The 27,072-nt window shown below is 40.8% G+C and overlaps 1 protein-coding gene across 13 annotated transcripts in view; it reads left to right on the top strand.

Annotated features, from left to right (window-relative positions):
• mark2b (MAP/microtubule affinity-regulating kinase 2b) overlaps positions 1-27,072 on the top strand; it is a 54,258-nt gene that overhangs the window by 20,256 nt on the left and 6,930 nt on the right. For 6 of the 13 annotated variants that reach the window (XM_034856496.1, XM_034856498.1, XM_034856505.1 and 3 more), the window contains exons 2-17: positions 6,192-6,359; positions 7,528-7,581; positions 8,967-9,015; positions 9,222-9,287; positions 9,713-9,783; positions 10,159-10,215; positions 11,748-11,984; positions 12,839-12,958; positions 13,508-13,637; positions 13,770-13,882; positions 14,252-14,326; positions 14,691-14,748; positions 15,501-15,646; positions 17,101-17,195; positions 20,730-20,870; positions 25,859-26,125. In XM_034856496.1, coding sequence (XP_034712387.1) covers positions 6,192-6,359; positions 7,528-7,581; positions 8,967-9,015; positions 9,222-9,287; positions 9,713-9,783; positions 10,159-10,215; positions 11,748-11,984; positions 12,839-12,958; positions 13,508-13,637; positions 13,770-13,882; positions 14,252-14,326; positions 14,691-14,748; positions 15,501-15,646; positions 17,101-17,195; positions 20,730-20,870; positions 25,859-26,125 — 1,847 coding nt within the window. The remainder of the gene's footprint in view (positions 1-6,191; positions 6,360-7,527; positions 7,582-8,966; positions 9,016-9,221; positions 9,288-9,712; positions 9,784-10,158; positions 10,216-11,747; positions 11,985-12,838; positions 12,959-13,507; positions 13,638-13,769; positions 13,883-14,251; positions 14,327-14,690; positions 14,749-15,500; positions 15,647-17,100; positions 17,196-20,729; positions 20,871-25,858; positions 26,126-27,072) is intronic. The other 7 variants (XM_034856502.1, XM_034856509.1, XM_034856504.1 and 4 more) reach the window with 6 other exon arrangements.

Raw genomic sequence — 27,072 nt, forward strand, 5'->3', positions numbered from 1 at the left:
AGGTTGTAGGGCAAGGCAACTTTATTTTTAAAGCACCTTTCAGGAAAAAGGCCATTTGAAGTGCTTTACATAAAACATTAAATATCAATTAAAAATGGTCATGAAAATAGGACTAAATAGAATAAGTTACAGTGCAGTGTAAGAAATTAATAATTTTTTGATTAATAGGTTTGGGAGGAGATAGTCGAGTCTGAAGAGGGTAGTTATACAGAAGGGAAGCCATTTGAGTTTATGGCAAAACCTTTCACAGTGCTCCTTTTTCATTTTGTGAATTTCAGTCGAATAAGATTTTTCCAGTCATATTTCATCATTTAAGTTTTCTTTAAAATAGTGTTAAAATCTCGTCTTGTCCTCGTGAACACAATCTTGTGTCTCGTGAGCTTAGTCTCATCACACCCCTATTATTAAGACTTCTAGAGGCTACTTTGTATCTGCTTATATTTGGTCAGACTATAAATAAAAAGGTTTTAAAATAAGGACACATTGCTGCGTGTATTGACCTTTTACTTTTGTTCACAAGCTCTGGCCTTTCCTCTCAGACTTTCCCTCTCTCAAGTCTTTGACATGAACATAAGTACACATCCAAACAATAGTTTATGTGGGTGGAGGGACAATCTATACAACATAGTATCGTGGTATTTTCCATGGCAATATCGATACACAGACGCCAAGTATCAATCTTTTATTGCATATGCACGTGTTGGTCAGTTTGTCTGCTTGAGATCCCGATCCCGGCTTAAGCAAAAAAGGTGACTGTCCCTGAAAAGTGGAACCGTGCCACCTGACATCAGAAATGACCCTTCAATTACAATATTCAAAACTCACCTATTTACATTGGCCTTCCATTTGTTTTAATTATCTTACCCTGTTAAGCCTGTCATGTGTTTGTCTCTTGATGTTGTTTTAGCTTAAATCCCTGATCTGTAAGTGTATTTATTTTAATATTCTCTATAGCACTTTGGTCAGTGAGAGCTGTGTTTAAATGTGCTATAAAATTTAACTGACTTACTTATTAATCAACAGAAGTAAGGACTATACCTAAGCATCTTCAGAGTCAGGGCTGTATACTTGCATATCTTCTCCCACACCTTTGTCCTTGCATCAAAACAAACGCCTTATCACTTTCTAAAAGCTCTTTGGAAACCCAAATGTTTTGTTGAGGGTGAAATTTGAACTCCAGGTGCTATTTTGGACAGCAGTACTCTCCAGCAGAGATCATTTTAAAGCTGTGCTAGTGACAGAGGAAGTCAGATCACATAAACTTCTCTGAGGACTTATCTAGATTGGGTCTCATTGTCTTGAATAGTGTCCACATATGACATTATTGCCTGTCTCGCTCCCCCCTCCTCCCCCCACACAATCCAAAAATAAAAATAATTTACTTCCTCCTCGCACAAGGCCACATAAGGACCTTGTCTGTCCTCCGGGCTTAATGCAACTGTCATTTGTTTTTTAATCCAGGTTCCCCTGCTTTTGCTAAAGCTTAATCTGGCCTATTACACTTTGTGCAGGTCTGCACTGTCGGCATGAGTATGTGGGTGGGGGGTGGGTGGATGGGACGCAGACATTAGATCATACCATCTGGAGCAAGAAACGCACAAACACAATGAAGTAATCATGGTTATCCTTGTTTCCCATGGCCCAACATATGGAGCTGGAGGGAGGAAGATGTTGATAAAGATGTGGTCTCTGTGGGTAATTTGGGACATAAAGCAAACCTCTAATTAGTTCAAGTTAGAGAGCGAGAGATAATTAGGTGAATAAAATGACTTGTCGGAAACAAGAGAAAGAGATGATTTGTGTGAATCTCTTCGCTCCACACCAACAGTGTGAATTTCACTGGACCGTCTCTCTTGGTGGTGTCAAATCTCAGTGAGGTGTGTGTGTGTGTAGGTGTGTGTGTCAGAGAGATTTGTGTTGCAGTGTGCGTGTCTGTGTAGTGTGTATTCTTGTATATGTGCGCTGGAGTTTGTGTCACAGCACCGCGTGTGTTTGCGTCTCGTCACCCTGGAGCCGGTGGTCCTCTCCTCTGACCCTGATCCCCGTCACCTGTCCGCTCAGATCACACACACACACACACACACACACACACACACACACACACAGACACTCTCTCTCACTTACTTGCTGTGACCCTTTCCTGGATTTGAAACCCAATAGCGGTTTCCAAACATTCAAAACTTGTGTGTATGACTTGAAAGACCCACTGTCTGCTGTAAGATGAACGTAAGCAATTTTACTCCATACTACCATATGAAGAGACTATTAAAATACCGTGGCCAGGTTGGCTCAGTTGGTATAGCGGGCGCACATGTATGGAGGTTTGCTCTTTGGCTCTGGCCTCCGGCCCTTTGCTGCATATTATTCCCCTGCTCTCTCCGCTTTTGTGTTTTCGTCTGTCCTATTGACGGAAAGGCCTAAAATGCTTGAAAGAATTATAGAAAAGAAAAAATAACTAGAACTGCACGCAGTTTCAACGGGGTCCAAGCCTCCCCGCGGCAGTCGTCCCCAGCGACCCGGGGAGCGCACAAAAGTGGAACCCAAAGCAAACTACAGAAACGTCGCTTGGTCAGGAAATGCGCACACAATTACGTAGCAAAATTCTTTATACAACATGTTGTCGTGGCCATCTGGAGATGGTAAACACAAGGTTTCGTGTAGATCTGTCTTCATTGTAGCGCCACCTACTGGCCAACGTGTGTAATATTTGGTAGGTCTGGTCGGCTACCCACTGTACATCTACCCTGTTAATTTCAAGTGATTCACTTTAGTGGAAGTGGTTGTTCCAGACATTGGCCCATAGTCCACGCCCACTTTAACCAATCAATACCCCACTGTGAGGACCACCTCAGGAGTGGGCCTTGATGGTATCCATCAAATTTGGTGACATTTTGATGAGCGGTTCATGAGATCTAAACTTCTTGTATTTGTAGCGCCGCCTAGTGGCCAATGTTTGTCAAATTTGTTTCTGAGCCACAGAGGGACATAGCAAGTGTTATTCTAAACTTTGGCTTTGATAGCATTTATCTTGGCCGAGATATGGCAAAGTCGTTTTTTTCAGAGTTAGCTACACAAATTTGTTTGCGCGTAATATGCGCAATTTTTATTGTGTAAATAATCTTTATGCAACTTTTTGTCAGGCCAGTCTGGAGATGCTATGTGGCAAATGGCGCGTTGCCACCATGTACGGTTTAGGCTGCAGCACCAGTTTTATGCGGAGAAAGAATCCTTACGAAAACAATAGGGTTCCACAGCCCTGCTGTGTGAAGCGCGTATCGCCTTGCGATTACTGCGGTGCACGCATCCTGGGGCTTGGACCCCTAACTAGCGGCCAACCGAGAAATGACTTTTAAGGCCAATACGATACAAATATTTGGTTATTTAAAAATCACATATGCCGATATATCGGCATATATATTTGCCGATATATCGGCATATCGGAAAAAGAAATCCAGAAACTCGTTACAAAACAGATTTTCCTAACATTAGTTATTTGTAGATATTTATGAGTTCTCACTAAAATAAAATAATTAGTTTAATTGTCACAAAAGAACAGACTAACATCAAAATATATTAAAGTTCTGATTAATAAAATGTATAAAAATACAAAGTTAAGTCCTTTCGAACAAAAACACATTAACAAAAAAAAATCAGTGTTACCAAAAGGGATGTTGTAGAGCGCCCTCTGGTGGACAGACCTTGCAACACCAACCCTCATAACATGCTTGACAGTCCATTTTTATATTTTAAATATTCATTTATCAGACTCATTTATTTGTCATTATAAATGAATCTGATGAATGAATATTGAATATTTTAATATTTAAAAAAATATATATATATTTTAATAATTGCCGATACCGATAGATTGGGAAATGCCTAATATTGGCCAATAACATCGGCCAGCCGACCACATCGGCCAGCCGACATATCGGTCGGGCTCTAATAATGACTATACACTACTGGCCTTGGGGTTCAGAGTAAAGTCACATAGGCACAGTCAAGGCGTAATATTATTTTCTGTCCGGATTTGTCTGAAGCCTAATATGAATGTCTCACCAAAGGATGAATGTTGTGTGCGGGCCATGACTGGCTGCAGGGTGAGACATTAACCATCGCAAACTGGTGACAAAAGAACAATCAAGACACGCTCAGTGTCCCAGCATCTTTACTTTGACCCAAAACAGAACAAAACCAGTGTCATCAGACTGTATGCACGGTTTCAGTGGATGGCAGTAGCTCTCACTGACGTGTGCTCATACCCTAACATTAAGTGATACGATGGTAAAGCAATGGAATACAATTGACGTGATTCTCAGTAGGAAATGCTAGAAACAGTGAAACAAATACAATCCATAATAATAAATGGTAGTACGAGTTAAAAAAGACAGAACATGGAAGAAAAGACAGTTTTCACTCAACTTTGCCCAAATTGTACACCACTTACACCAGTGGTGTTTCTCCCCAGCAGTTCACAGCTTATGTGCATGCAGCAGTGGACTGGTTTGTTTTCCCCAAAATTGTGTTTATGGCAAATGAGTCTATAGTTCAGCTTTAGATTGATTTAAATGTCCCCTGGCAGGAAAATTTCACTTTGAGTTTTTTTTTTTACATTAATATGTAATATATTAATGGTGATGGGTGTAAGCCGAGCCCTGGGTATCCTGTTCAGCCTTTTGAGAAAAGGAAAGCTCAGATGGGCCGATCTAGACTCAAGGTTACCTCCCCTTTCTCTGCTTTGCCCGCTTTGCCCTCCCAGAGAATTTGGTTAAGGCCACACCCCCTCTCCTCTTTAAAAGCTACAGACTCAGAGTGGCACATACTAAGGAAAGCTAGGACTGGCGCTAGTGGCTGTAATTCTGCACCAAGGCTGAATTTTGGGAAAGAGACTTCAGATATGGTTTTAGGGGACCACTAAGACCTATATCTAAAAGCATCCAAAGAGCGCCATGTCATGGGACCTAAAAAAAAAAAAGCTATTGAGTAATAAAGATTCTTTACCTTTCTTTGCTTCAACAAAATCCAACCCACTTGTTTTATTTAGCTGTTTAAGTCTCTCCAGAAGCCTGGGAAACCCTGATCCACATTGGCTGTCCCTTCCAAGTCTCCCTCTTAATCCTGCTACCAGATTAGAATGCAGATTTTGAAACAAGCTACTAGCTTTAGCTCTGCAGGCCATTTCTCTGCAGACAGTTTCTAATCCATAAAAAAAGAAAAGAAACCGAAGGCATGTATGCCAGTAATTCTGGAATAGCATACCTGAGTCTACCTACAGTAGACTTTTACAGCACTTGTCCATTGCAAAAAACGTGTCAACCCTTGTGTTGTCTGACCGTCAAAAGGAAAATCAGCACTTTTGTTGACGCTTTTTAATGTTTTTAACTCTTTCTTACATTTTTGTCCCTTTTTTTTTCAACGTCGTTGATGACGTTCAACACTACGTAACACTAACTTATTAACTTTAGTTTTACAGTTATTTTTTTAATTTATGGTCAATAAACCTAATTTTTAGGAAATTATACCTAATGGTTGAGTTAGAAAAGCAGAAATTATGAATTATTTAGATGAAAATTAAAGGAATGTATGTTGATGGATAATCACAGACTGGAATATGTCAACTTTTATTCACTATTTCAAAACCACTTCGAAACATTTTTTTTTCAAATGCTATAAAATTGAATAAGACCCCCCAAAATTCATGAAAGTAGAGATTTGTACTTGCCAAAGAGCGTTCTGTGGAATCAATCACGTTATTTGGGGTAATTAAAAAGAACATTGATATAAGAAAATGGGTCAGTTTGACCCAAGGACAACATGAGTTCATTTTAAACCTATATAAAAATGTCAGTGTTGTAATGATATCATATCATAGTTGGGACTGAGATGAATGCTTTGAAGATGTATTGCCACGGCATTTGAAGTTAAAACCTGAATTTTAACAAGATTGTGTTTGTTGCTTCAACAGCAAGAGGCAGCCATGTTGCCGAGGCGTGTATAGTTTCCCAACCTTGTTTGGTCTTAAAGCATAATATTAATGTGTTTTTGTTGTTAATCTTGTCACTTTTGCGGATTAATGAAACTCTAAGTCTTCTAAGACAGAAATGTCTCTTAACTTCTTAAATGTAAAATGGTGTTAATGGCACTACAAGTCATGTCCTCCTGTGTTTACATGTTGCCGTCTCTCTTCTCAGGAGACTAAGTCATCCGGTCGCTCCAGCATGCCGCGATGTCGGAACTCCGTTGCCACGACCACAACAGATGACCAGCCGCACATTGGTAACTATCGGTTGCTAAAAACCATTGGCAAAGGCAACTTCGCCAAGGTCAAACTGGCACGGCACGTACTCACCGGAAAAGAGGTAGGCATGTGTACACACACACACACACACAAACACACACACACACACACACATAAAAAGTAGAAAAACACTATAAATGTTTAGACTGAACGTTAATCTTCCTTCCCGGTTGCTGATGACAGGGGAGGGTTCACGCTGTGATGCACAGTAGGTCTGGTCTGATCCTGGGCTTGCTTGGCTTTGGAGACTGTACATCTGCTGCAGGAGATTAGATCGCTATTGTCAGCTTGAATAGAGAAGCCTAAATGTCTCTGCCTTACTGTGTATTCCAGATGTGATGTAATGTAGTGGTCTGTCTCTTTAAGGGGGAAGCTATGTCTAGAGTGAGCCCATGCTGGGGTCTGTCTAAGGCCCACTCTTGGTCTGTGTGTGTGAGAGAGCAAGAGGGAAAGAGGGGTGGGCGGGCTCTGTCAATGTGTGACAGCTCTGTGCCTGACACCCTGATAACACTCCATGTGACTCACACACATACACACGCACACAATGAAAACAAGGGAGAGTCAGAAGGCATGAGAGGGTCGGACATAAAGCCCAACCAGAAAGAGGATTGAAAGAAATGAGTTAGTTGACAGTAAAACCCTCATATGAGAGAAAGAAGTACACATCCCTTCCGTGTCCTTGCTAAGACATGATTCTTTGTTTCCCTCCCCTTTCTCTTTATATCCTCTTTTCTCGTGTTCTGTTTCATCCCCTTTTTTCTCTCTCTCTCACTTTGAATCGCTCCCATCTGTTTCTCTATTTTTATTCTTCTCCCCTTATTTCTCTTTTGCCTTTGCTGTGTTTTATCTCTTTCTCTTTCGCCTTTGCTGTGTTTTATCTCTCTCTTCATCTCCCTTGTTGCTGTCCACTGTTATTATGAACCATAGACCTCATTATGGGACGAGTATAAACCGTGCTTCAGCTTTGTGTGTGTGTGTGTGTGTGTGTGTGTGTGTGTGTGTGTGTCTGTGTCTGTGTGTGTCTGTGTGTGTGTTCCTCTCTTAATACTGCCCTATTATGCAACTGTTGCCTGCTGTGATTGTGTTGTATCGGTTAATTCTTCAAGAGAGTGTGTGTGTGTGTGTGTGTGTGTGTGTGCAGGTTTGTTTAAGCGAGATGCGTCAAATCCACTGCAGCAAGTGTAATTATGTAGTTAATATAAGTGTAAAAATACATGTTTTGTTTCTAGGTGGCTGTAAAGATCATTGATAAGACACAGCTCAACTCCTCCAGTTTGCAGAAGGTGGGTCTCACACACACACACACACACACACACACACACACACACACACACACACACGGGCACAAAATCCAAAAGTCAGTCCTTCTTATCCAGTTTTCTCAGAAGTAATTTTTAAGTCACTCTTCCTCCCCCACATCTTTCTCTTTTGCTCTTCCTTTCTTTTGCACTCACTCTATCCGTCTTTCTCTCTCTCTCTCTCTCTTTCTTTTTCTTTCTGAAGTGGTCTCGTTTTTGGAGAGAGTTTTAATTACAGGAAACAAGCTGCAATTACTTCTTTTGATCCCGGCAGGGTGGGGTCTGTCCACTTACACGCACACTCTCTAACCATGTACTATATGCTTGCACACTCACACACACATACACTAAACACTCATGCATCCGCAGACATACGGCATTGAATACATACTTGCAAATGCAGATACACAGAGAACATGGCAAGAAGATGTTAAGACATGACAAAGACACTGACAGGGCCAACATATAAATACAGTGATAAATAAACACTCAGCCACACACACAGGATGCACGCAAATGCCAATCCATCATATTGGGGGGCAGGTTGCCCCCTAATATAATATAATAAATACAATTTATGAATATAAATATAATGTTAGAGGTAACACATGTTGAGGTTGTTTTAACACACTTTTTTGACCTTTTCGAGACACTTTTATATCACTTTTTGATGCTCTCTTTCAACATTTTCTTCATTTTTGTAACACTCCCATCAGCATACTGTACTCATCATGTTATTCACTAATATATTTCAACTAGTTTTTACAGTATTTTCTTTTTTGAATTCATGGTCAAAAAAACTAATTTATGTGAAATTATAAAACTTTCACAATTCAATGTCAATGTTTTTTGGGGAGGAAATAAAACACCCAAAATTCAATAAAGTAGTAAACTGATCGCAGATAGAAGTTGTTCTGTCTACAGTGTGTCTCTAAGATAATTTCCCAGTAAGCCTAGTTTGACCTTATCTGCTGAGTCAGTGGAAAAAAGCGCTTCGTCACGCCTTAACCACAGAGACTGGATGGCACTGAGCTAGACTTGAAGTGCTCTGACTTCTGTCAGACTTACAAGTAACTGAGGGAACTGTTTGTTTAGCTCTGAAATCCTGAATTGCGCCAGACATTGGATAGTACTAGTATACTAGTAGTTTGAGCCACATGCTCATAAACAGGAAGTACATGTTTGGGTTTTTAGTGTAATTTTATCTTACTGGAAGTATTGATTCTGGTGTCTTTGCATTGACACAAATACACATGAACACATGCATGCCAAATAAATAGACAGTAATTTGCACATGAACTCGTACAATGTAAATGTAACTTGTAACAACACACACATTCACACTGACATTTTGATTTCCTTTCTCGCAGCTCTTCCGGGAGGTGAGGATTATGAAGATGTTGAATCACCCCAACATAGGTGAGTCACGCTGAAACGTCATCGTCACTCTCTGAGCACCAACCTTAATTGGTGTTTCGAGGTCATGTATTCAACCCAAATCATAAATTTCTTATCTGTTTTTATTTTTGCTTTCATTCTTACTGACCTGGCCTTTTTTTTGCCCCATCTACCTTTTCCTTTACCCTCCCCCTCTAATCCACCGTCTTCTCTCTCCCCACCTCCAGTCAAGCTCTTTGAGGTGATAGAGACAGAGAAGACTTTGTACCTGGTAATGGAGTATGCTAGTGGAGGTGAGTGTGTGTCACTTTGAAATCATTCACCCTAAGGCTTGGCACTCTATGTTTTGTTTCAGATGGTTCCCAAATTTAAAAAAAAGGACCTTCCATCTTAATGTACATGCTCTTCAGTATTTATTTCTTTGTCTAAAAGAGATGTTATCAGAAATAAACTGTTTTTATTTGATTTGTTTGGTTAGTAGTTATTGACCATCTGTATCCCCTTTGCCGTGAAAATTAGACATTGTTGATTTGGAAATATGTGTGTGTGTGTGTGTATATATATATATATATTTTTATAAAGCATTTAATGTAAGTGCCCGTTTTTTGTTTTTAAAGGACAATACTTAGTTGAATGTCCCATTGACCTAAGCTTTAAGGAGACAAGTATCAGGTTCCAACACTAAATATGCTCTCCAACTCTTTCTCTCGTCTCCCAGGAGAGGTCTTTGATTACTTGGTGGCCCATGGAAGGATGAAGGAGAAAGAAGCCCGTGCCAAATTCAGACAGGTTTGTGTGTGTTGGAGAAAATCCCTTCTTAGTTTGTGTAATTTTCTAGTTATTTGTGTATGTGCTGCTGTTGTTTTAAGGCTTGGTAGATCAATATTAAAAGTGTATTGCCTCTTTACAGAACTATAAACTTGGCGTCCGTTGAAAAAAAAGCAGAGACTGCACTTTTGAGGGACAGGCTTATTTTTGATTTAAATTTTTATAAAAAAAATATTAAGAAGTATTTACTTAATTTATTGATAAGATTTTGCTTTCCTACTAATTCCTCATGGCTTTATTCTTGATGAAGTCCTAATGAAGAGATCTGTGTCTTTTACTTCCTTTCAACCCATCCCTCTTGTCATCCTTTCTCTCACTCATTTTCTCACTCTCCAGATTGTGTCAGCAGTGCAGTATTGCCATCAGAAGTGTATAGTACACAGAGACCTCAAGGTGAGAACACACACATATTATTGAATTCAAGTGTCAAATTGAGTGTCCAAGTGCTCTCTCTCTCTCGCTCTCTCTCTCTTGCTCTCTCTCTCTGCCCCATGTCATGATATATTGTCCCTCTTTGAGTGCTAATGCTTAAACACACGTACCCATGCACCCACACTTGTATTTCTATGCAATTCTTGAATTGTTTTCCCTATTGGATAATCTTGTCATTCTTTCCCTTTTGTATATTTTCCTTCCCGTGTAATGCCTCCAGGTCACTTTGGTTTCTGGTATTATGCAGAGTTATAAATCCTCTTATTGTGCCAGCAGGGAGACCTGTAGACAAGTCATTATCATGATTACTGGGACAGTAACCACACAGTAACCTCTAATCTCAAAGTAGTTTTTTCCAGTCATGGTTATTTCTGGCTTTTTAATAAACATTTTCAATGTCTTGAACAAGGTCATGCAGCATTTTCTAAATATATATATATATCTTCTAACAGGCAATGAGGGTTGGCATTTACAAAAAAAACAGCATGGGAAATAAGATTCCAGGAGGACAGACCGTTCTCAATAATATAATGCGGACCATCCTGCACATTATCCTAATCACTCTTTTATTTTGAAATCCAGCACACGCTTAATTCTAGTCTAGACTGCAAGAGCAAATTTGGATGAGCCTGCAGCACAGCAAGACTAAAATCACTTTGTTTGGGTCCCAGTATGAATAACCAGCATGGCTCACGGTCAGGGGCACACAGACGCAGAATTCCGCAGAATTTCTTTGCAGATTTCCAAAACATTCAAAACTTAAATACAACTCAGAATGTTTACAGATCTTCACCCTAGGAAGAAAGTCCACTAAATTCTGAAGATTTTCATTCTGGATCTAAAAACTGTCTGGTTATGGCTTATACTGCTGTCTACTATACTTTTGGCCCTTAGAGTTTAATTTAGTTATTTGGCCAACTTAAAGTGTTTGTTAATCAGCCATAGATGATTGCATTTGTTGGCAAAAAATGAGAAGCCAGTCTTCATTTACTTCTTAGGTGAGTGCCTAGAGATGATGTCAGTGTTGGATTTAATGCGCACGCGCACACACACACACACACACACACACACACACACACACTCTCTCGCTCTCTCACTTAAACACACAGAAGCGCCAGAGTATTCAGAGCAAGTGAAAAGGAGAGTGCACCTGTTGCTAGGCAACCCCAGCCTCCTTTCTCACTGGCTCACTTTAGGCTGAGGGATACAAACACACAGGAATAAACTGTGGCTGCTCCCGTTTGCCAGCAGAGTTTTCTTTTTCCCAGAGAATAGTGTTTCAGGCAACTGTCTGTGTAATATATCATCTTCAACCTCATTTGTATGTCATAGAAAATCTTTGTTACACATGTATTCAGTAAAAAAAAAAAGACTCATAGCATATTTAAAGTCTTTTCTCTGTATTTTTCTTCTTGTTTCCCTCCACATCCTCCGGTTCTCTACATCATAATAAAGTTATTCTTTCCTTTCTCTCCCACACAATCTGTCTGCAGGCAGAGAACCTGCTGCTGGACGCAGACATGAACATCAAGATAGCAGACTTTGGCTTCAGTAATGAATTCACTCTGGGGAACAAGCTGGACACGTTCTGTGGCTCTCCACCTTATGCTGCCCCAGAGCTCTTCCAGGGAAAGAAGTACGATGGGCCGGAGGTGGACGTCTGGAGCCTGGGGGTGATCCTCTACACGCTTGTTAGCGGCTCGCTGCCTTTTGATGGACAGAACCTCAAGGTCAGGAGTGTGTGTGGCTGTGTGTGCGTGCACACGCTATATAATGCAGATGTCTGTATTCTGTGGATGGTAGTAGTATTTGTCATGCTGGTTTCTGTTCCTCCTGGCCAACAGAAAGCAGAAACTAAACTCCACAGAGGATGAATGTGTAAAAGTGATTTTAAATGTCAACCCAAGTACTTGCTCTTCAAATGGGGTTTTGTGGTTTGATGCAACAAACAAATATGATGTAATGCGCTCTGGGAACTATAGTTATTCACAAATATTCCTACCACCAATCACCTCTGCATTCACCCAGTACGCACATGAGTCACTTTGGAAGTGCAGACACATTTCTGGTGGGCGATATAACATTGAATGTGATGATATTGATATTACCATGCCTGGCTTATCAACTATGTCTTTGGACTCCCTCCTGCTGTGTGGAGTTTTGTTTAACACCTCATTACTGCTCTTACTATTCATTTAACAGATAGAAGCCTCAATGTTTTTTGATTTCACTCTCTACGATAAAAGGCATTCTTTTAAATGTGTCAAATTGATGCACACACCAAAATAAATAGCAAAATGTACTAGGGCTGCACAATATATCGTTTTTTTTTTATGTCATCTCAATATTAATTAAGAAAATCTAATTATCAAAAATACCAGGAAGTGTGTGAACAATATGCTTTGTTAATGTCAACCCAAACCATACTACGACATTTTGAAATGTATAGTCTGGGCTGCAGTGTACACATCAATGAGAGGTTGCTACCCTTTGACAGAATTTAAGGATGTGAGCGAAAAAGGATTGTTTGAATGTAGGTATTTAGAGTCTGCTGCTGACTTTCCGTGTCTTGGTCCATCTCTAGGAACTGAGAGAGCGCGTCCTACGTGGTAAATACAGGATTCCGTTCTACATGTCCACCGACTGTGAAAACTTGCTCAAAAAGTTCCTCATTCTGAACCCCTCCAAAAGAGGCAGCCTCGAGGTATGCTGAATAAATAAATAACCCACATAGGTTTGACACAAAGCATTGAAGGACCTTGAGTCTATTATAGTTGAATTGTGTTAAAAATGATTGAGTTATTGTTTTTAATTTAAAATGTATTTGAGTTGTGTGGTTATTTTTTATTTTATGAGTAATGATTATATGAGTTTGCTACTGAAGTGTAAAGGGCTTTTTAAAGACGTAGTAAATACTTGTTAATTTAGGAGTTAAATTCTAAGTCCTTCAATTTAGAGCCTGTTTGTTAAAGGTCACACCCCTCTTTTACTTAAGCAAGATTCATTTGCATATTACAAATAAAACAAACATGACTATGCCCATTAGAAAAACTGAATACTGTTAAGTAAACAGATGAATAACGTGTTTCACTGACTTATGCTAACTCTTCCTTTGTGTTGCCAGTTGGTCTTGAGTAATAATCTCTTTCCCCTCTCTCATTCCTTAACCTTTTCTCCCTTCTCTGCTTTGTGCCCCTCTATTGTCTTTGACATCTCATGTCTCACTGCATCTATCTGTGTGGCTTGCTCCCAGCAGCAGATAATGAGGGACCGGTGGATGAATGTGGGCCACGAGGACGAAGAACTTAAACCCTACATTGAACCCCAGCCAGATTATAAGGACCCCAGGCGGACAGGTAGGAACGGAACGGCTCGCAAAATTGGTAAATTTATTTCTTTCTTCACCCACGCACAGCCACACTTTTTGCAACAGTCACACACAAGGATATTTAATTTAAAGGAGAGTTATCGACCAGCAGGAAGTTCTAATTTAAAAACTGTTTTTTGGGTTGCAGACATCATGCTGACAATGGGATTCTCTCAAGAGGAGATCCAGGATTCGCTGGTGAACCAGAAGTACAATGATGTGATGGCTGCATACCTGCTATTGGACTTTAGGAATTCTGAGGTACGCCGTTTCATACCTTCAGCCTTTATTTTACATACTACCATGCCAGTTATTATTGGGTTTGTCAGAGCTCTCTTAGCTGTAGTTACATTGATATTTTACAGGAAACTGTAAATTCATTATATACAAGCAAATGTAGGGCTTCACTTTTATTTTGCATGCAAGCCATCAGAACATGCAATTTGCTGTCATCTCTGAATTTGATCGCATATTTTTATGCTCAAAACACGTCATTGTTCTCTTAACACCACTATTAAATAAAACCACTAATTTTAGTCCTTTTGTGTGGTTGTTGTATCCACACCAGTCTCCATGTGTCTCCTTCTGACAAACATGTATTCAGATTTGTGTTTTTCTTCTTCCCCTCAGCTGGATGAAAGTGGCATCAAGCCCCGGCCAGGAACTGATGTAAGCAACATAAATGCTCCCTCCCCGCCTCACAAGGTACAATGAGAACACATAATGTCTTCTGCTAACACATAATGAAGTCTCCAGCCAGTCTCCGGCCAGTGACACAAGTGCACTGACTTGACCTCATATATCTACCGAAGGCACTTTGGGAATCTACCCTGATGTAGCTCATTTTTTAGACTTTAGATTGTTGACCTACATACAGGTACACGTGAACCACAGCAAGCAGATTAGTTTCTTCCCCCGGATGCTTGAACTCTGCAGTGTTGTATGCTGTGTGAATGGCTTTATAAGCTAACAGTGACTGTTAATGCAGCTTCTGCTAGCATCCTTACAACCACCCTCTGTGACATAAAGAACACCACAATGACCTGTGTGTCCATCTTGCCTCTCTAAGGTACAGCGCAGTGTGTCGTCCAACCAGAAGCCTCAGAACCGCAGAGCCACCGACCAGGGTGAGATTGGTGTGTGTGTCCGAGAGGAAGGGGGCGAAGTTGGTGTGTGTGCGAGAGGGTTAGCAGCAGTGGACGGAGATGGGCGTTATATTGAGATGGTCACTTGTCAGGAGGTCATGGTTGGAAATGACCTGCCAGCAGATTGTTTAAAGTATTTTTTTACATGTTTTAAATACATTTAACCCAACAGTCGTTATATAGTCATATGACAACTTCAATCCTGATGTATGCTGGGGTGGTCCCCGGTTCTGCTACCGTGAGGTAGGTGGAGAAAATGATTCCTTAAAAAGCTGTGATAGGTTAAAAGGTTTCTCTTCAGTCCCACATTTATTTTGTGGACACCTGTATGAAAAGAGTGGATAAAAAAAGGAAAAGCTGGATAACAATGGATAGGGGATAGTTGGGCTTGATATGTTTGAGTAAAGGTTGAAGTAAGAGAGATGGGCTGGATGATATGAGAGATAAAGTGTGTATATATATATATGTGTATATATGTGTGTGTGTGTGTGTGTGTGTGTGTGTATATGTATATGTATATATATGAGAGAGAAAGGGTGAAGTGGGGGGAAGACGAGAATGATTCATGTGTGGAGGGTTGGAGAGCAGATTGATTTCTCTTAGAACTGAGGGATGACAGGGAAATGACAAATGAGTGGCAGAGCAGAAGATGATACAAATGGGAAGGGGGGGAGTTCCTCAGGTAAGATCACAGCAAGTAATGTCCTTCTCTGATGCATGCATGCTTTTTCTAGGCTCCTACTCTAAGAGGGGGGGTCAATCAGACAACCGGACTGCAGGGGAGGATTCTGGGAGGAAAGGTTCAGGCAACTCCACTACCAAGGTGCCGGCCAGTCCTCTGGTCCCCTCTGACCGCAAGAAGAGCGCCACGCCCTCCACCGTGAGACAAAAACACTGCTTACATGATAATTGCAACAAACTATTTCTATCAAAGCGTGTTCGAATTAGTATATTTGTAAGTTGTGGTTCCCAACTTTAATTGGGAGAAGTTGTTGTTCTTTAGTGTAAGCTAACGTCAGCCATATATTATCTTAATCTATGGTCCGTAGATCAAAAAAGATGTCAGTTAATAATTAAACTCATTGAAATAAATGGCCATATTCTTATGATGGTCTTTTATATATATATATATATACCATGTTTGGGTTCTTGGTCATCTCAAATGAGGCCTTTTCCTTGCCTCACAACATTAGTTATTTGATGGAAATTTCAGGACTTTGTTCATTTGTCTAGTTTAAGTGCAATAGTTATACACACCCAAAATATTGTCATATTGTATTTATCTTCATGTTGAGGCAAAACTATAGGCCTTTTTCACAGCAGAAACCTTGACTTGTATTTTAGAAAAGCACAGGTGCTTCAAGTAAAAGATTTCTTCATTTAAGTGTCCAAGTAAGCCATACCAGTGTGACAATGAGCCAGCATCTACAATACCACGGGTCTTAAAACTCAAACGGCTTAATGGAATTAAGCCACGATTCATTTGACTATTTACACCTGAGGTTTTTTCTTCCGTGCCATGTCAAAATCTCTTGTGCCTTTTTTTTACTTTCTCAGTATCACCCAGCGTTGTCATCCACTCAGTTGGCACCAATTGGGAACCCAGGGCTGTGTCATAACTTCCTCAACAGTGTCAGCCGACTAAATACCAAATATAAAACGGATGACACTTTCTATATGAAACCTACCAACAAACGTGTTTTACAGTTAAAGAAATGATAGGACATGTGTTTGAGTTTTTGTATCTCCTTACTAAATTCATAGATTTTGTGTGAAATGCAGTGAAAGTGAAAATGTGAAAGTCCTTACTATAATACCCATGGTTCACCTGCACAGCAGTTTTCATTTAAGTAGCCTGATAAGACCTTGTCTCAGGTCTATGTGGGCAAACTAAGGACAGCTTAGATTTTTATCATTTTTATTAGTATTATTGTGGACTTGAATTGTGCAATTCCCATTATAGCCCCACCCAACCTAAACCTGAGCAGATGGATAATGTGTCAGGGCAGTGAAATACACCTGTGTGGGAGTACAGTGCCTTTAAATGACAATTCAAGAATTTTTTTGAGATGAAAATGAAATGGGTTTTGTACTTGAATGATTGTGCAGTTCATTTTGATAAACTGCAGAAAAATAAATTTCTTACTCTTGAGGCCAGATTTGGTTAAAATGTAATTAATGTTGGCCAATTAAAGTCACTCGTCCGTGCTGTTCCAGTAATAATATTTCACCCTCCTGACCACTGCACTGATATCTCAGTCTTTAACTCTGTCCTCATACTTGACATTCCTATATTTTAAACATTCTTCATATTTTCTTCTTCTCTCCATTCAGAATAGCATCCTGTCCACTGGTACTGGTCGCAGTCGGAACTCCCCTCTGACTGAGAGAGCCACGCTGGGCCAAGGCATCCAGAACGGCAAGGACAGGTACAAACAAACACGCGCACACACACACACACACATACATGTATAGACACACCCGCACACCATGTAAAAATTAAAGTTACATACAAACTGTCTCACATACCCTCTTTCTCTCTCATTACTGGCAACTCAAGTAGTTGAAGTGAGGCAGCGCTGCTTCCTCACTAGCACACAGACTATGAACACACTCACCATGGTTTGTGAATGAAGCAGTCCCACAGCTGTCTCAGTGACTGAATCCCAGACCTTGGCTGGTACTCACCTGAGCTCAGCCAGCTGGCTCAGGGAGGCCCTCAGCTTCCCCTCAGAATGGGGTGAGCCCTCCTAGAGAAGGAAATCAGACTCCTTTGGCAATTTAGGCCAAGCCTCCAGTAGATTACAGATTACCCCTGATGGTGCGATGGAGGACTGCCAGTCAGCAGAGGCAAGGTCCAACACATGAAGAACTCTTTCCTTCTTTCTGTTCCGTTTCTTTATTAAAATGTTCTTTTTACCTTTTGACTTCCCCAAACTTGTAGTTAAATTAAAGTGCTTGCCCAAAGTCAAACCAGGGATAGACGGTTGAAAGTTTTAGCAAGTGCAAAACCCGACAGGAGGTATGTGGAGAAAATAAGATAAGTAACAATGTCTACCTTTTGGTTTTAGCCATAATTCAGGCTCCTTTCTTTCATTGAATTGGGATATGTCTGAGTGTAACATGCCCTCCCTTTCCCCTTTCTCATCATATGCTTTCAAAATGTTCTTCCCCAACCACAATTCCAATGGACAAAATAACTTTTTAACCCTTTTGGAGTTGCTTGGTTGTGGACTTTCTTATATTAATTTTAAGGCCATAAAAACACCATCACGCGGTAAATGTATCTGTCGATCAAAATCGGTGAGTTTGTCGCCCGCGATTGTAAGCCTCTGGTGCTAAATACGCCTCCTTTGTCTACACGTACAACAACGCACACATCCCTCATGCTTAACCAGCCATTTGCTTTGTGAGCTTTTCAAGAGCATTAAACATTACGCCAAACCATAACCCCTACTACGTTACAGCATTCATTATCATTATTACTTTATTACCTTACTACCTGTTTATGAATCAGTCTCAAATGACCCCCTCGTTTCCAACATAGTGTCCTACAACATCATAAAAATGACTAAATTGAGTCCATGTTCAGGCTGATAAGTTTTAAGATGTTTTGGTCATTTTTTTCCCTTTGGTCATCATCTTTCAGTCTTAGCACTTCATATTGACGATGTGGTCATTTGAGACAGCATTGTTGTTTTTTAGCTCTGTGGGTCTAATAGCCATATTAAGCTCTGCTAACTTAGTGGTTGTCATCTGCTTTGATTTTAAAGTGACTTTATTTGATCATCATTAATGCTTTGAAGTTTGGCCTTTTATACTTGTTACACCCTCCCCTTCCACGTGTTTTCTTTTTCCCTTTTTTGTCCTTTTCTAATTTTCTTTGTTTGGTGTTCTTTTACCTGCGTCTGAGCTCTTGCCGTCTGGATCTTAAAATTCATTTTACTTGGCACCTCCCTTCTTTGCTGTTTTTCCCAGCCTTCATTTTACATTCTTGTCTTTATATTAATCTTTCTTCTCTGTTTCCTTTTCCCCCCTCTCACTAAGGAGATTAAGAAGACTTGTGATGGAATATTAACTCTCAGTGGTCCTATATGGTCCCATTAATAGGATTACACATACACAATAATAACCACACTCACACAGAGGTGGTACACATTCAAACTCATTGACTGACACACACACACAAAAAACACACACACACATGCTTGCAAACATACATGTCACACATGCTCAAACCTTTGCACACACTGGGTTGCCTAGTGAATGCTGTTATTTTTCCATCACTGGCCATATTAACCCTGTCAGAAAGAGTGTGCATTTCTCTTAACTACGTGTTTGTTTCCTGTGTAATTAGCAGCTGTTTGGTTAACATCTCTAAATGTCCCTCTCTCATTGCCAATTCCTCTGCTCTCTTGTTCTATCTCGCTCCCTCTGGTACCACCCTGCCCTGTCTCTTACTGTTTTTTTTTTTCTGTGTGTGGATAAAGTCAAGTTATAGCGGCACATAGCAGCCTGGCTGATTAAGAGCGGAAAATAGCCAGTGTTGTTTTGCTTGAATATTTCAATAAACTATTCTTTGTTACGTATATAGTTTAGATGGTTTGCAGTATCAAAGGCAAGGAAGAACTGGAAAGTCAGGGACTTGACAGGCAGAAGTCCCAAGACAGGTGAAATCCATAAAACTGTATGCTCAGTGGTAGGGTCTTAGATTTTGGACATCGTAATATCACATATTATGACACAAGTGGCCTTTTCCTGGTTTTAGAAGCTGCATTACTGTTTTAGCTTTTCTATTACTTGCCTTTACCAACTTAGTCATTGTATCCACATTATTTATCAAAACACCATTGTGTTAATATTTTGTGAAAGCATCAATAGTCACACTACAAAGTACAATATTGCTACAATATCGGCCTTGAGGTATGTTATCAAAAATATTGTGATATTAGATTTTTTTCCTTATCGGCCAGCTCTACTCAGAGGTCTGACTGATTTTCAGGACTGTGAAAGCAGCTTTTTTTCCTGCCAATGATATACTTCATGAATAAACTCAGCACTTTACCCCTGCCTGTTATATCTTAGAATGAACATGAGGTAATTAGTTTTAATGTAGATTTTAACTACATTTTGTCTCGTTCTTACAAAACCATAAAATGAATGCAGTGTGCTCTACAAAAGATTAAAAAAATAGACAAAAAAAAGACATTTGAAAAAGCAGCAAGTATTTTAGGATAGATAAAACAAGATATGTACACATTGAGGGTGTAGGTGCGAAGATTTTTTGGAGCATTTGTAGGCCTTTATTGACGGGACAGCTGAAGACATGAAGGGGGGGGGGGAGAGACATGCAGCAAAGGGCCGCAGGTCGGAGTCAGACTCTGGCCCGCTGCAACAAGGAGGTAACCTCTATGTATGGGCACCCGCTCTACCAACTGAGCTATCTGGGCACCCTTTCTACAATATTGGTAACCTGACTTTGTCCACATCATTTGTCTTGTGTGTGTTTTCAGTCTTCCTAGCCAAAAGAAAAGTGTCTGTTAAAGGTGGTCTTTTGTGCTCTAACTTTTGTGTCAGGTCAATTTTTTACATAAAAACATAAAGCCACAAGAACACAGTCAGCCTTTGGTTGTGGTTGGTGATTGCTTTCCGGTGAAATCCCAATGAAACAATGTTAGCAGCAAAAAAGACCAACTTTTCTTCTTTGTTTAAGTCCTTTTGCTCGGTTTTCTGTCACCTGTTTTGTCTTTCCCGCTGTTCTTCCCTACCCCCATACTGTGTTTGATAAGTGCTGCTTCTAACCATGCTCCACCTCACTTCCCCGCCCACCCACACACGAACCCCGCCCGCTGTGTGTCACTGTGTGTATGTGTCATGTTCGTATGTATGTACGTTGGATTTTGTGTGTGTGTGTGTGTGTGTGTCGTGCGGGGCACTCCTCCTGTTCATCCCCCTCCTCCCAGCCTAAACACTCCGGGCTCCCGCGCCTCCACTGCCTCTGCCGCTGCCGTCCTCTCCTCCTCCTCCTCGCGTCCCCGCCACAACAAGTCCCTGTCCTCCTCCAATCATCCCTGCCCCTCTGACCTGCACGCACCACGGCCCAGGCAAGTCTCTCTCTCTCTCTCTCAAACACACTCTCACACACACTCTCACACACTCACACACACATATGCTCACAGCTCCTTCAGCCCCTTTTAGCCCCTTTCTGCTCATACCACTTGACTCAACCCAGATCATCACTGTTCCCGCAAGACCTCGATGGACAAAAGGGAGAGATGACGAAAGGATAAAATGATTTGATGGCTTTGAAACCTTCCAACACAACTAAATTTAAGGGACAGTACCGTTTTTTACCGCCCCTCCCCCACCCCCCAGCAATTGTGAAATCGATCAGAGAGGGAGATTTTCCAACAGTCACCTCTCAAATACCTTCCCATAGGCTGACATGACACGTTACCCTAGCTTTAACAGTTTCTCTATCTCACTCATTCTCATATACTTTATACCTTTTTTGGTTTAAATCAACTAATCTCTTACTGTACTTAATATAGATATTAAGAGAAATGCACTTGGTGTAAGAAAGACCACACACTCATCAACACATTCAAGAGATCAACACATTTCCATAACAAAAAATTGTTGAGCCAAAAAGAAGTTGAGAAGTATGACCAGTGAAAATTATACATTTGTATTCTTCCCTTTTTTTATGATGGGTATTATGTGTAGAGTTTTGGAAACATGTGCAGTTTAAATCTACTGTTAAACTCTTTGACAGTAACATTTTTTTCCCCTCATAGCAAGCCAGAACCAGGAAGTAAAGTTAGCATTAACACAACCTTATCTGAAGGCAAGATTGTTTTGAGCTACTGGTGTGCTATCAATTTCTCAATCAATTTCAAGTGCTGTTCTAATCTGTCTATTACTGTATATATTTACCACTACAGCACCACCATAGTAAGATATCCAGCATTTCTAAGACTAGCCATCATAGACTCAACAGTTACTTAGCAACAGCCATGAAGTTGCTGTACAAGCCTAAACTCAGTGTGGAGATGTTGACGTATATGGCCAATCAGTCACTCTCAAACCTCACACCACCCAGTGGATCATAACTGAACAGGCAGAGCTTGAGAACAAGATGAGCAAGTTTTCCGCTGGGCTGTACCTTTGGCCGACCAGAGACTTTACTTGTTTTGTTTACTAGTAGGATGAAAAAATACAGCAGGGATCAGGTTTTCATAGGCAGTGGTTTCAATAGCTAATAAACTGGATGCAGACTAGCCCTTCATACAAGCTTGGTTATTGGCTGGCTGGGTTGTGAAGTGTGCTGTATGCCTTCTAGGTCAAGGAATAAAATAACTTACACAAATTGAATGAGATGGCATTACATAGTAGTGTTGTATAGACATTACAGGATAACTATTATTTACTGTCATCTTAGGCATTTTGGGTCATTTAAGGCAGGACCAAACAGAGAGATGTCAAGCAACTGTTTATACTGTTAAATAATAAATAAAGACAGATGTCTATGGAGATAAATCCAGAAATTCACCCTTACATTGTATCCCTGGTGGCTTAGAAGCTAAACAGACTTGATCTTTTAACTGTAGCCTACAAGCCAAGAGACGGACATGGTAAAATTGGAAGTGATATTGAGAGAAAAAAAAACAAAACATTATTCAGCATCTAAAAAGACTAATGTTGACGTTCTCAGGTTAAGTTTCTAAGCCGTAAGCTGCGTTAGTGAGTCTGTGTCAAAGATCGAATGTTGTCAACATCATGCTGATAAAAAAACAAAACGTTGTGGTCACTACTTGATGCAAATAAGACTTTTAAAGTTGATTAGTCAACAGAAATTACACTTGTCATACAGTAATCATTCATCACCATCATAAAGATGAGATCAGATAAAATGTAGAGTAATGGTTTTGTTATTGCTTGTTTTTGTGACAATGTATCCATATAATCTATTGCACGTATAGATATTTTGATATTTGATATGCATAATAATGTACTTATTTTTTTTGACATGCTGTGTTTGTTGACAAAAGGATTTTCCCTGGCTTGGACAAGGGATTTTAGTCCTGTGAAAAGAAGTGGGTTCCCTATTTAAGGTTCCCACAGACTCTGTTTTTTGTTCTCAAAGGTGGTTAAGTGCTCCTCACACAGCCTCAACCTGCTGTGTAAACCCACCTCAGTTCTGAAAGTGCCTGGGAAAACCCCGTCTTTGTGTAATAAGTGTTAACTTTACTGTGGCGTGTCTTCATTGAATGAAAGAAATGGAAGAATGACCGGACTGTGTCTTGTTGGTCATTCGTGTGAACTTTGCGTGTATTTGCTGTCTGTATGCTTGGCTAGTGTGTGTGCGTCGTTGTTTAACATGCTTGATGTTTTATTGCTTTATGGTGTCTGTTTCGAGGGCTACTTTGATATTTTTTTGAGTTTTAGTCCTTTTTTTCTCTTTTTCTCGTCAAGCCACGTGTCACAATACACGGTGGAAGGTCTTTGCATATGTTCCTCAGCTACCTTAAATACCGACGGTCTGTGCAAGTGGCATATCAGTTCAGCCTCAGGAGACCCCCACCCTTTTTGTGACAGTTGTCTAGTGAAACCCTCCCCACACAAATGTCAGGCTAAAATTCCAGCAGAGCAAATGTCAAGGTGGCCCTCTGGCTGTATGTGGTTTTGTCTGCTCTATGTTGAAGTCTTGCTCTGTTGCATGCGTCGTTCAGCAGTGAGCTTGGGCTGTTCAAAACCTGGTTGGGAACGCTGGAGAGAAGGTACCACTCCAACACATAGACTGTATTCTAAGTGAGGAATAGGCAACTTTTTCTCAGAACATAGTCTATGCCCTTTAGTCCCACCCATTCCTGTTTTCTTCAGCTGTCTCCGAATACCCTTCTGAAAAATGCATTTCAAATACCATTCTCATGAATTAAGATTATTTATAACAATCTATTTTACTGCATCAGCATTCATGAGGCACGCGGGCAGCTCTACATTTGTATAACATAGAGGTGCAATGTACTATATGCAAATCATGTATGCCCAGTATGAAAATCATCCAGCTGCACCATCAGCCAAACCTTACTACAACACACCTTTTTAATGTACTTGACGGACACTACTCTTTTTCCTAAAGGTCCCGGGTTGTAATAAGTGAGATTTCCATGTCATTTTAGATTATAAAGCAGGTCAAGGTGCTTTATAAATACTGTGAAAATTAAAATGCTGCATCCACAAGCCATCAGGACGTCTGTAGGGTTGTGATGTAACAACTCTACTATAGGTAGAAAGTGCTGTTACGGTCAATCTCCGGCTGCAAGCTCAGATGCGGAATACCCCCGAAACGCTGTCCAGTCAGAGAAGACTGGGCTTTTTGGGGAGGTGGGCTTTAAGAGACAGGCGCTATAGCGGAGCGTTTCAGACAGAGGGTGAATATGGTTATATTTAGACACAGTATGAAAAGAAATACTGTGCTTTTTAAACATTGAAGCACGTACACATGTTCTAGAAGAAACCCCAAATACACTATGAACCTGAAAATGGGATCTTTAAGTGACAATAGAATGCTTTCATATGGTGAAACAATTGGAAAATATTACATCCATTTTCCTCTCTGCAAAATGTATTCCTTCCCTATCAACAGTCATCTTCATTAACTATGTGTCTCACTGGTCCACACTAATCTTCCTGATCCATCCTTTCTTTCCCAGCATCTGTAGCCATAGAAATGCTGTGTCTTTATCTGGATAGGTACATTTTGTCCTCTGTGCACAACTTGCACAACATATCCACATCAAATTAAAGGATGTGTCAAAGCTGTTCATCACACAACTGTAATCTTGAATGACAAGATCCTTAAGTGTATTATAGGACTGCATTGGATAGCTTTTTCAATCCCTCTCATATAATTTTTGACCGTCACCGGTTGCTTCAGCAAAAACACCATTCATCTCCCACCTCATCCCACAGGGGAAAACAACACGTGTAGTCCCTAAGAACTGACAATGCCGTTATTCAGCTACCCATCTTTAAAAGATCTTGAATCTACATGGATTTTGGATTGTGTCCTTCTTTCTTGATAGGTAGTAGATGCAGAGAAGATTGTGTAATGTCAGACTACAGCATTTACTTAGCTGTTAAAGCCTAGTAATTACCCCCTATTTTCATATATGAAATGTTGTCATGATGTTGTGACAACCCACATTAGAGTAACCATATCCTGCACCTGCATCATTTGGGTTAGGTGGTATCCCAGTCCCATTGCAGCCCTCTACAGTGGACGGTGCATTTGTATTAGGTTCTCTATTTATTCCACTTTCAGTTTGTGTGCTTTGGTCATTTACGTTTGTTCTCCATGTGTAGTGCTGCCACACACATGCTGAAAATTAATATGCAAGTTTTCAGCTCAGGGAGGTGTGTGCTTGTATCTTTGATTATATTAGCTTGAATTATCTTGCCAGCATAAGGGAGTGTGTGTGTGCGCGTGTGTGTGTGTGTGTGTTGCCTTGCCCTACAGTTGAAGCTATGAGGATTAACTGAGTGTGTGAGCATGTGTTAGTAACCTGATGTAGCCCTAAATATTGACTTGGCTGATTGAAGGGATTACATGAAACATCAGGGCGAGCAGACGTAGAACAGACATAGATACTTTTATGACCTTACTCCAAGGTAAGTAGCACGTGAAAAGGAAGGGATTGTCTGAAGTGTTTGTCTAACGCTTTATTCCTGTCCCACACCCCTCCCATCCCCTCTTGTTAAAACTCTTTCCTTTCTTTCTACTCCTCCTGCATCACCTCCTACCCCTCACACCTGTCATACTGGCTTTGTTTCCTGCTTTCTCTTCTTATTTCCTGCCCAATCTTTGTAACCCTGAATTCTTCTTCATTTGCACCTCCTCTTCACTGCCTCCTCTCTCATCACACCTTTCAAACTCTTTCCAATCACGCTCCCGAATTTTTTTTGCACCTCCTTCATCTTCTCTGCATCCTCCTCTCTTCTACACCCTCCCCTCCTCTGTGTCTCCTATTATTTACCCTCCCTCCCTCCCTCCCGTTTCCTCCTCTTTCTTTCCACTCTTTCTCTATAGTGCCCCTACTCAGCGGGCGCCCGGGGCCTCCCCGTCTGCCCACAACATCAGCAGCGCGGCCGCATCGGACCGCACCAACTTCTCCCGAGGGGTGGGCATCCGCAGCACATTCCATGCAGGCCAGCAGCGGGGTGCCCGGGACCAGCAGGGCTCCGCCTACCCCGGCGGGCCCGCGTCCCCATCGCTGTCACATGGCAACAGCCAGGCCCGGAGGACACACGGAGCCACAGGGATTTTCAGCAAGTTCACATCCAAGTTTGTACGCAGGTGAGTGGCAGAAAACAGAGAAGCATGGGAAAATGGGAAGGGTGAGTATTTCTACTCTGGTGTAGTCCTAGAGAAGAGAAAGGAAGTAGCAAGACAAATAGGACAGCAGGCAATATGTGGCAGAAGAAGAAAGTTTGTTGCTCGGTAAATGCAGAGCCGTCGTGGTAGCAGCTGTACTTATTATCCAGCTACACTGCCGCACAAGTACATGTTGAAGCTTTTTCTGAGTGTTGAGGTTTCGGCTTTAAAGAGAAAATGACTAGGTTTACGTTACAAGTTATTTCATGTGCTCATTTCCTCTCAGGAACAACGCACCGTGCGTCCATGTCATCACTGGTTTTCCGAGTGTTTCTTTAAAGGGGCTGGTCTCATCTCATCCCTATCACTAAACTTGTGCTGATCTGTAACTCTGCTGGGAGTAGAAAGGGAGAGGAAGGGAACAGCTGTGTCTCCTCTATAATTTTGTTTGGAGCAGTGGTGAGCGAGGAGTAATTTTGGTTTTGGTTCCACGTTTGGCCCAGTCTTCATCTCAGTTCTCTACTGCAGGTTGCAGCACTAAAACTGCTCCTATGGGTACCTTGTTGTAATCAAAGCTAAACTTGTTTTACTTAGATTTAATTTCCTCTTGGAAGTGGAGTTGGCTTTGTAGCTTTAATTTAACTCTGTAAGGACAGTAAAGGTGAAGACAGTACATTGTGGTTATAAAAGTGGAAGGGAAGGAAAACCCTGACTAATGTTATTTTTATCAACTTAGACTACAGTGTCTTGTGACATCTAGACCAAACCCAGTGGTTTCTGCTAGTTCCATAGAAAAAGACTAAGACAATGTTTGATCTAAATCATGTATAAAGGACGATGAAGTCTGTACGCAGCAAGTAAAGAATGGGAGACAAGTAAAAGGCCACAGATGAGAGAGAAAAAAAGGAGCAGCAAGGCTGAGTGGCACA

This window comes from Etheostoma cragini, chromosome 19 (assembly GCF_013103735.1).
Source record: "Etheostoma cragini isolate CJK2018 chromosome 19, CSU_Ecrag_1.0, whole genome shotgun sequence".
Taxonomy (NCBI): Eukaryota; Metazoa; Chordata; class Actinopteri; order Perciformes; family Percidae; genus Etheostoma; species Etheostoma cragini.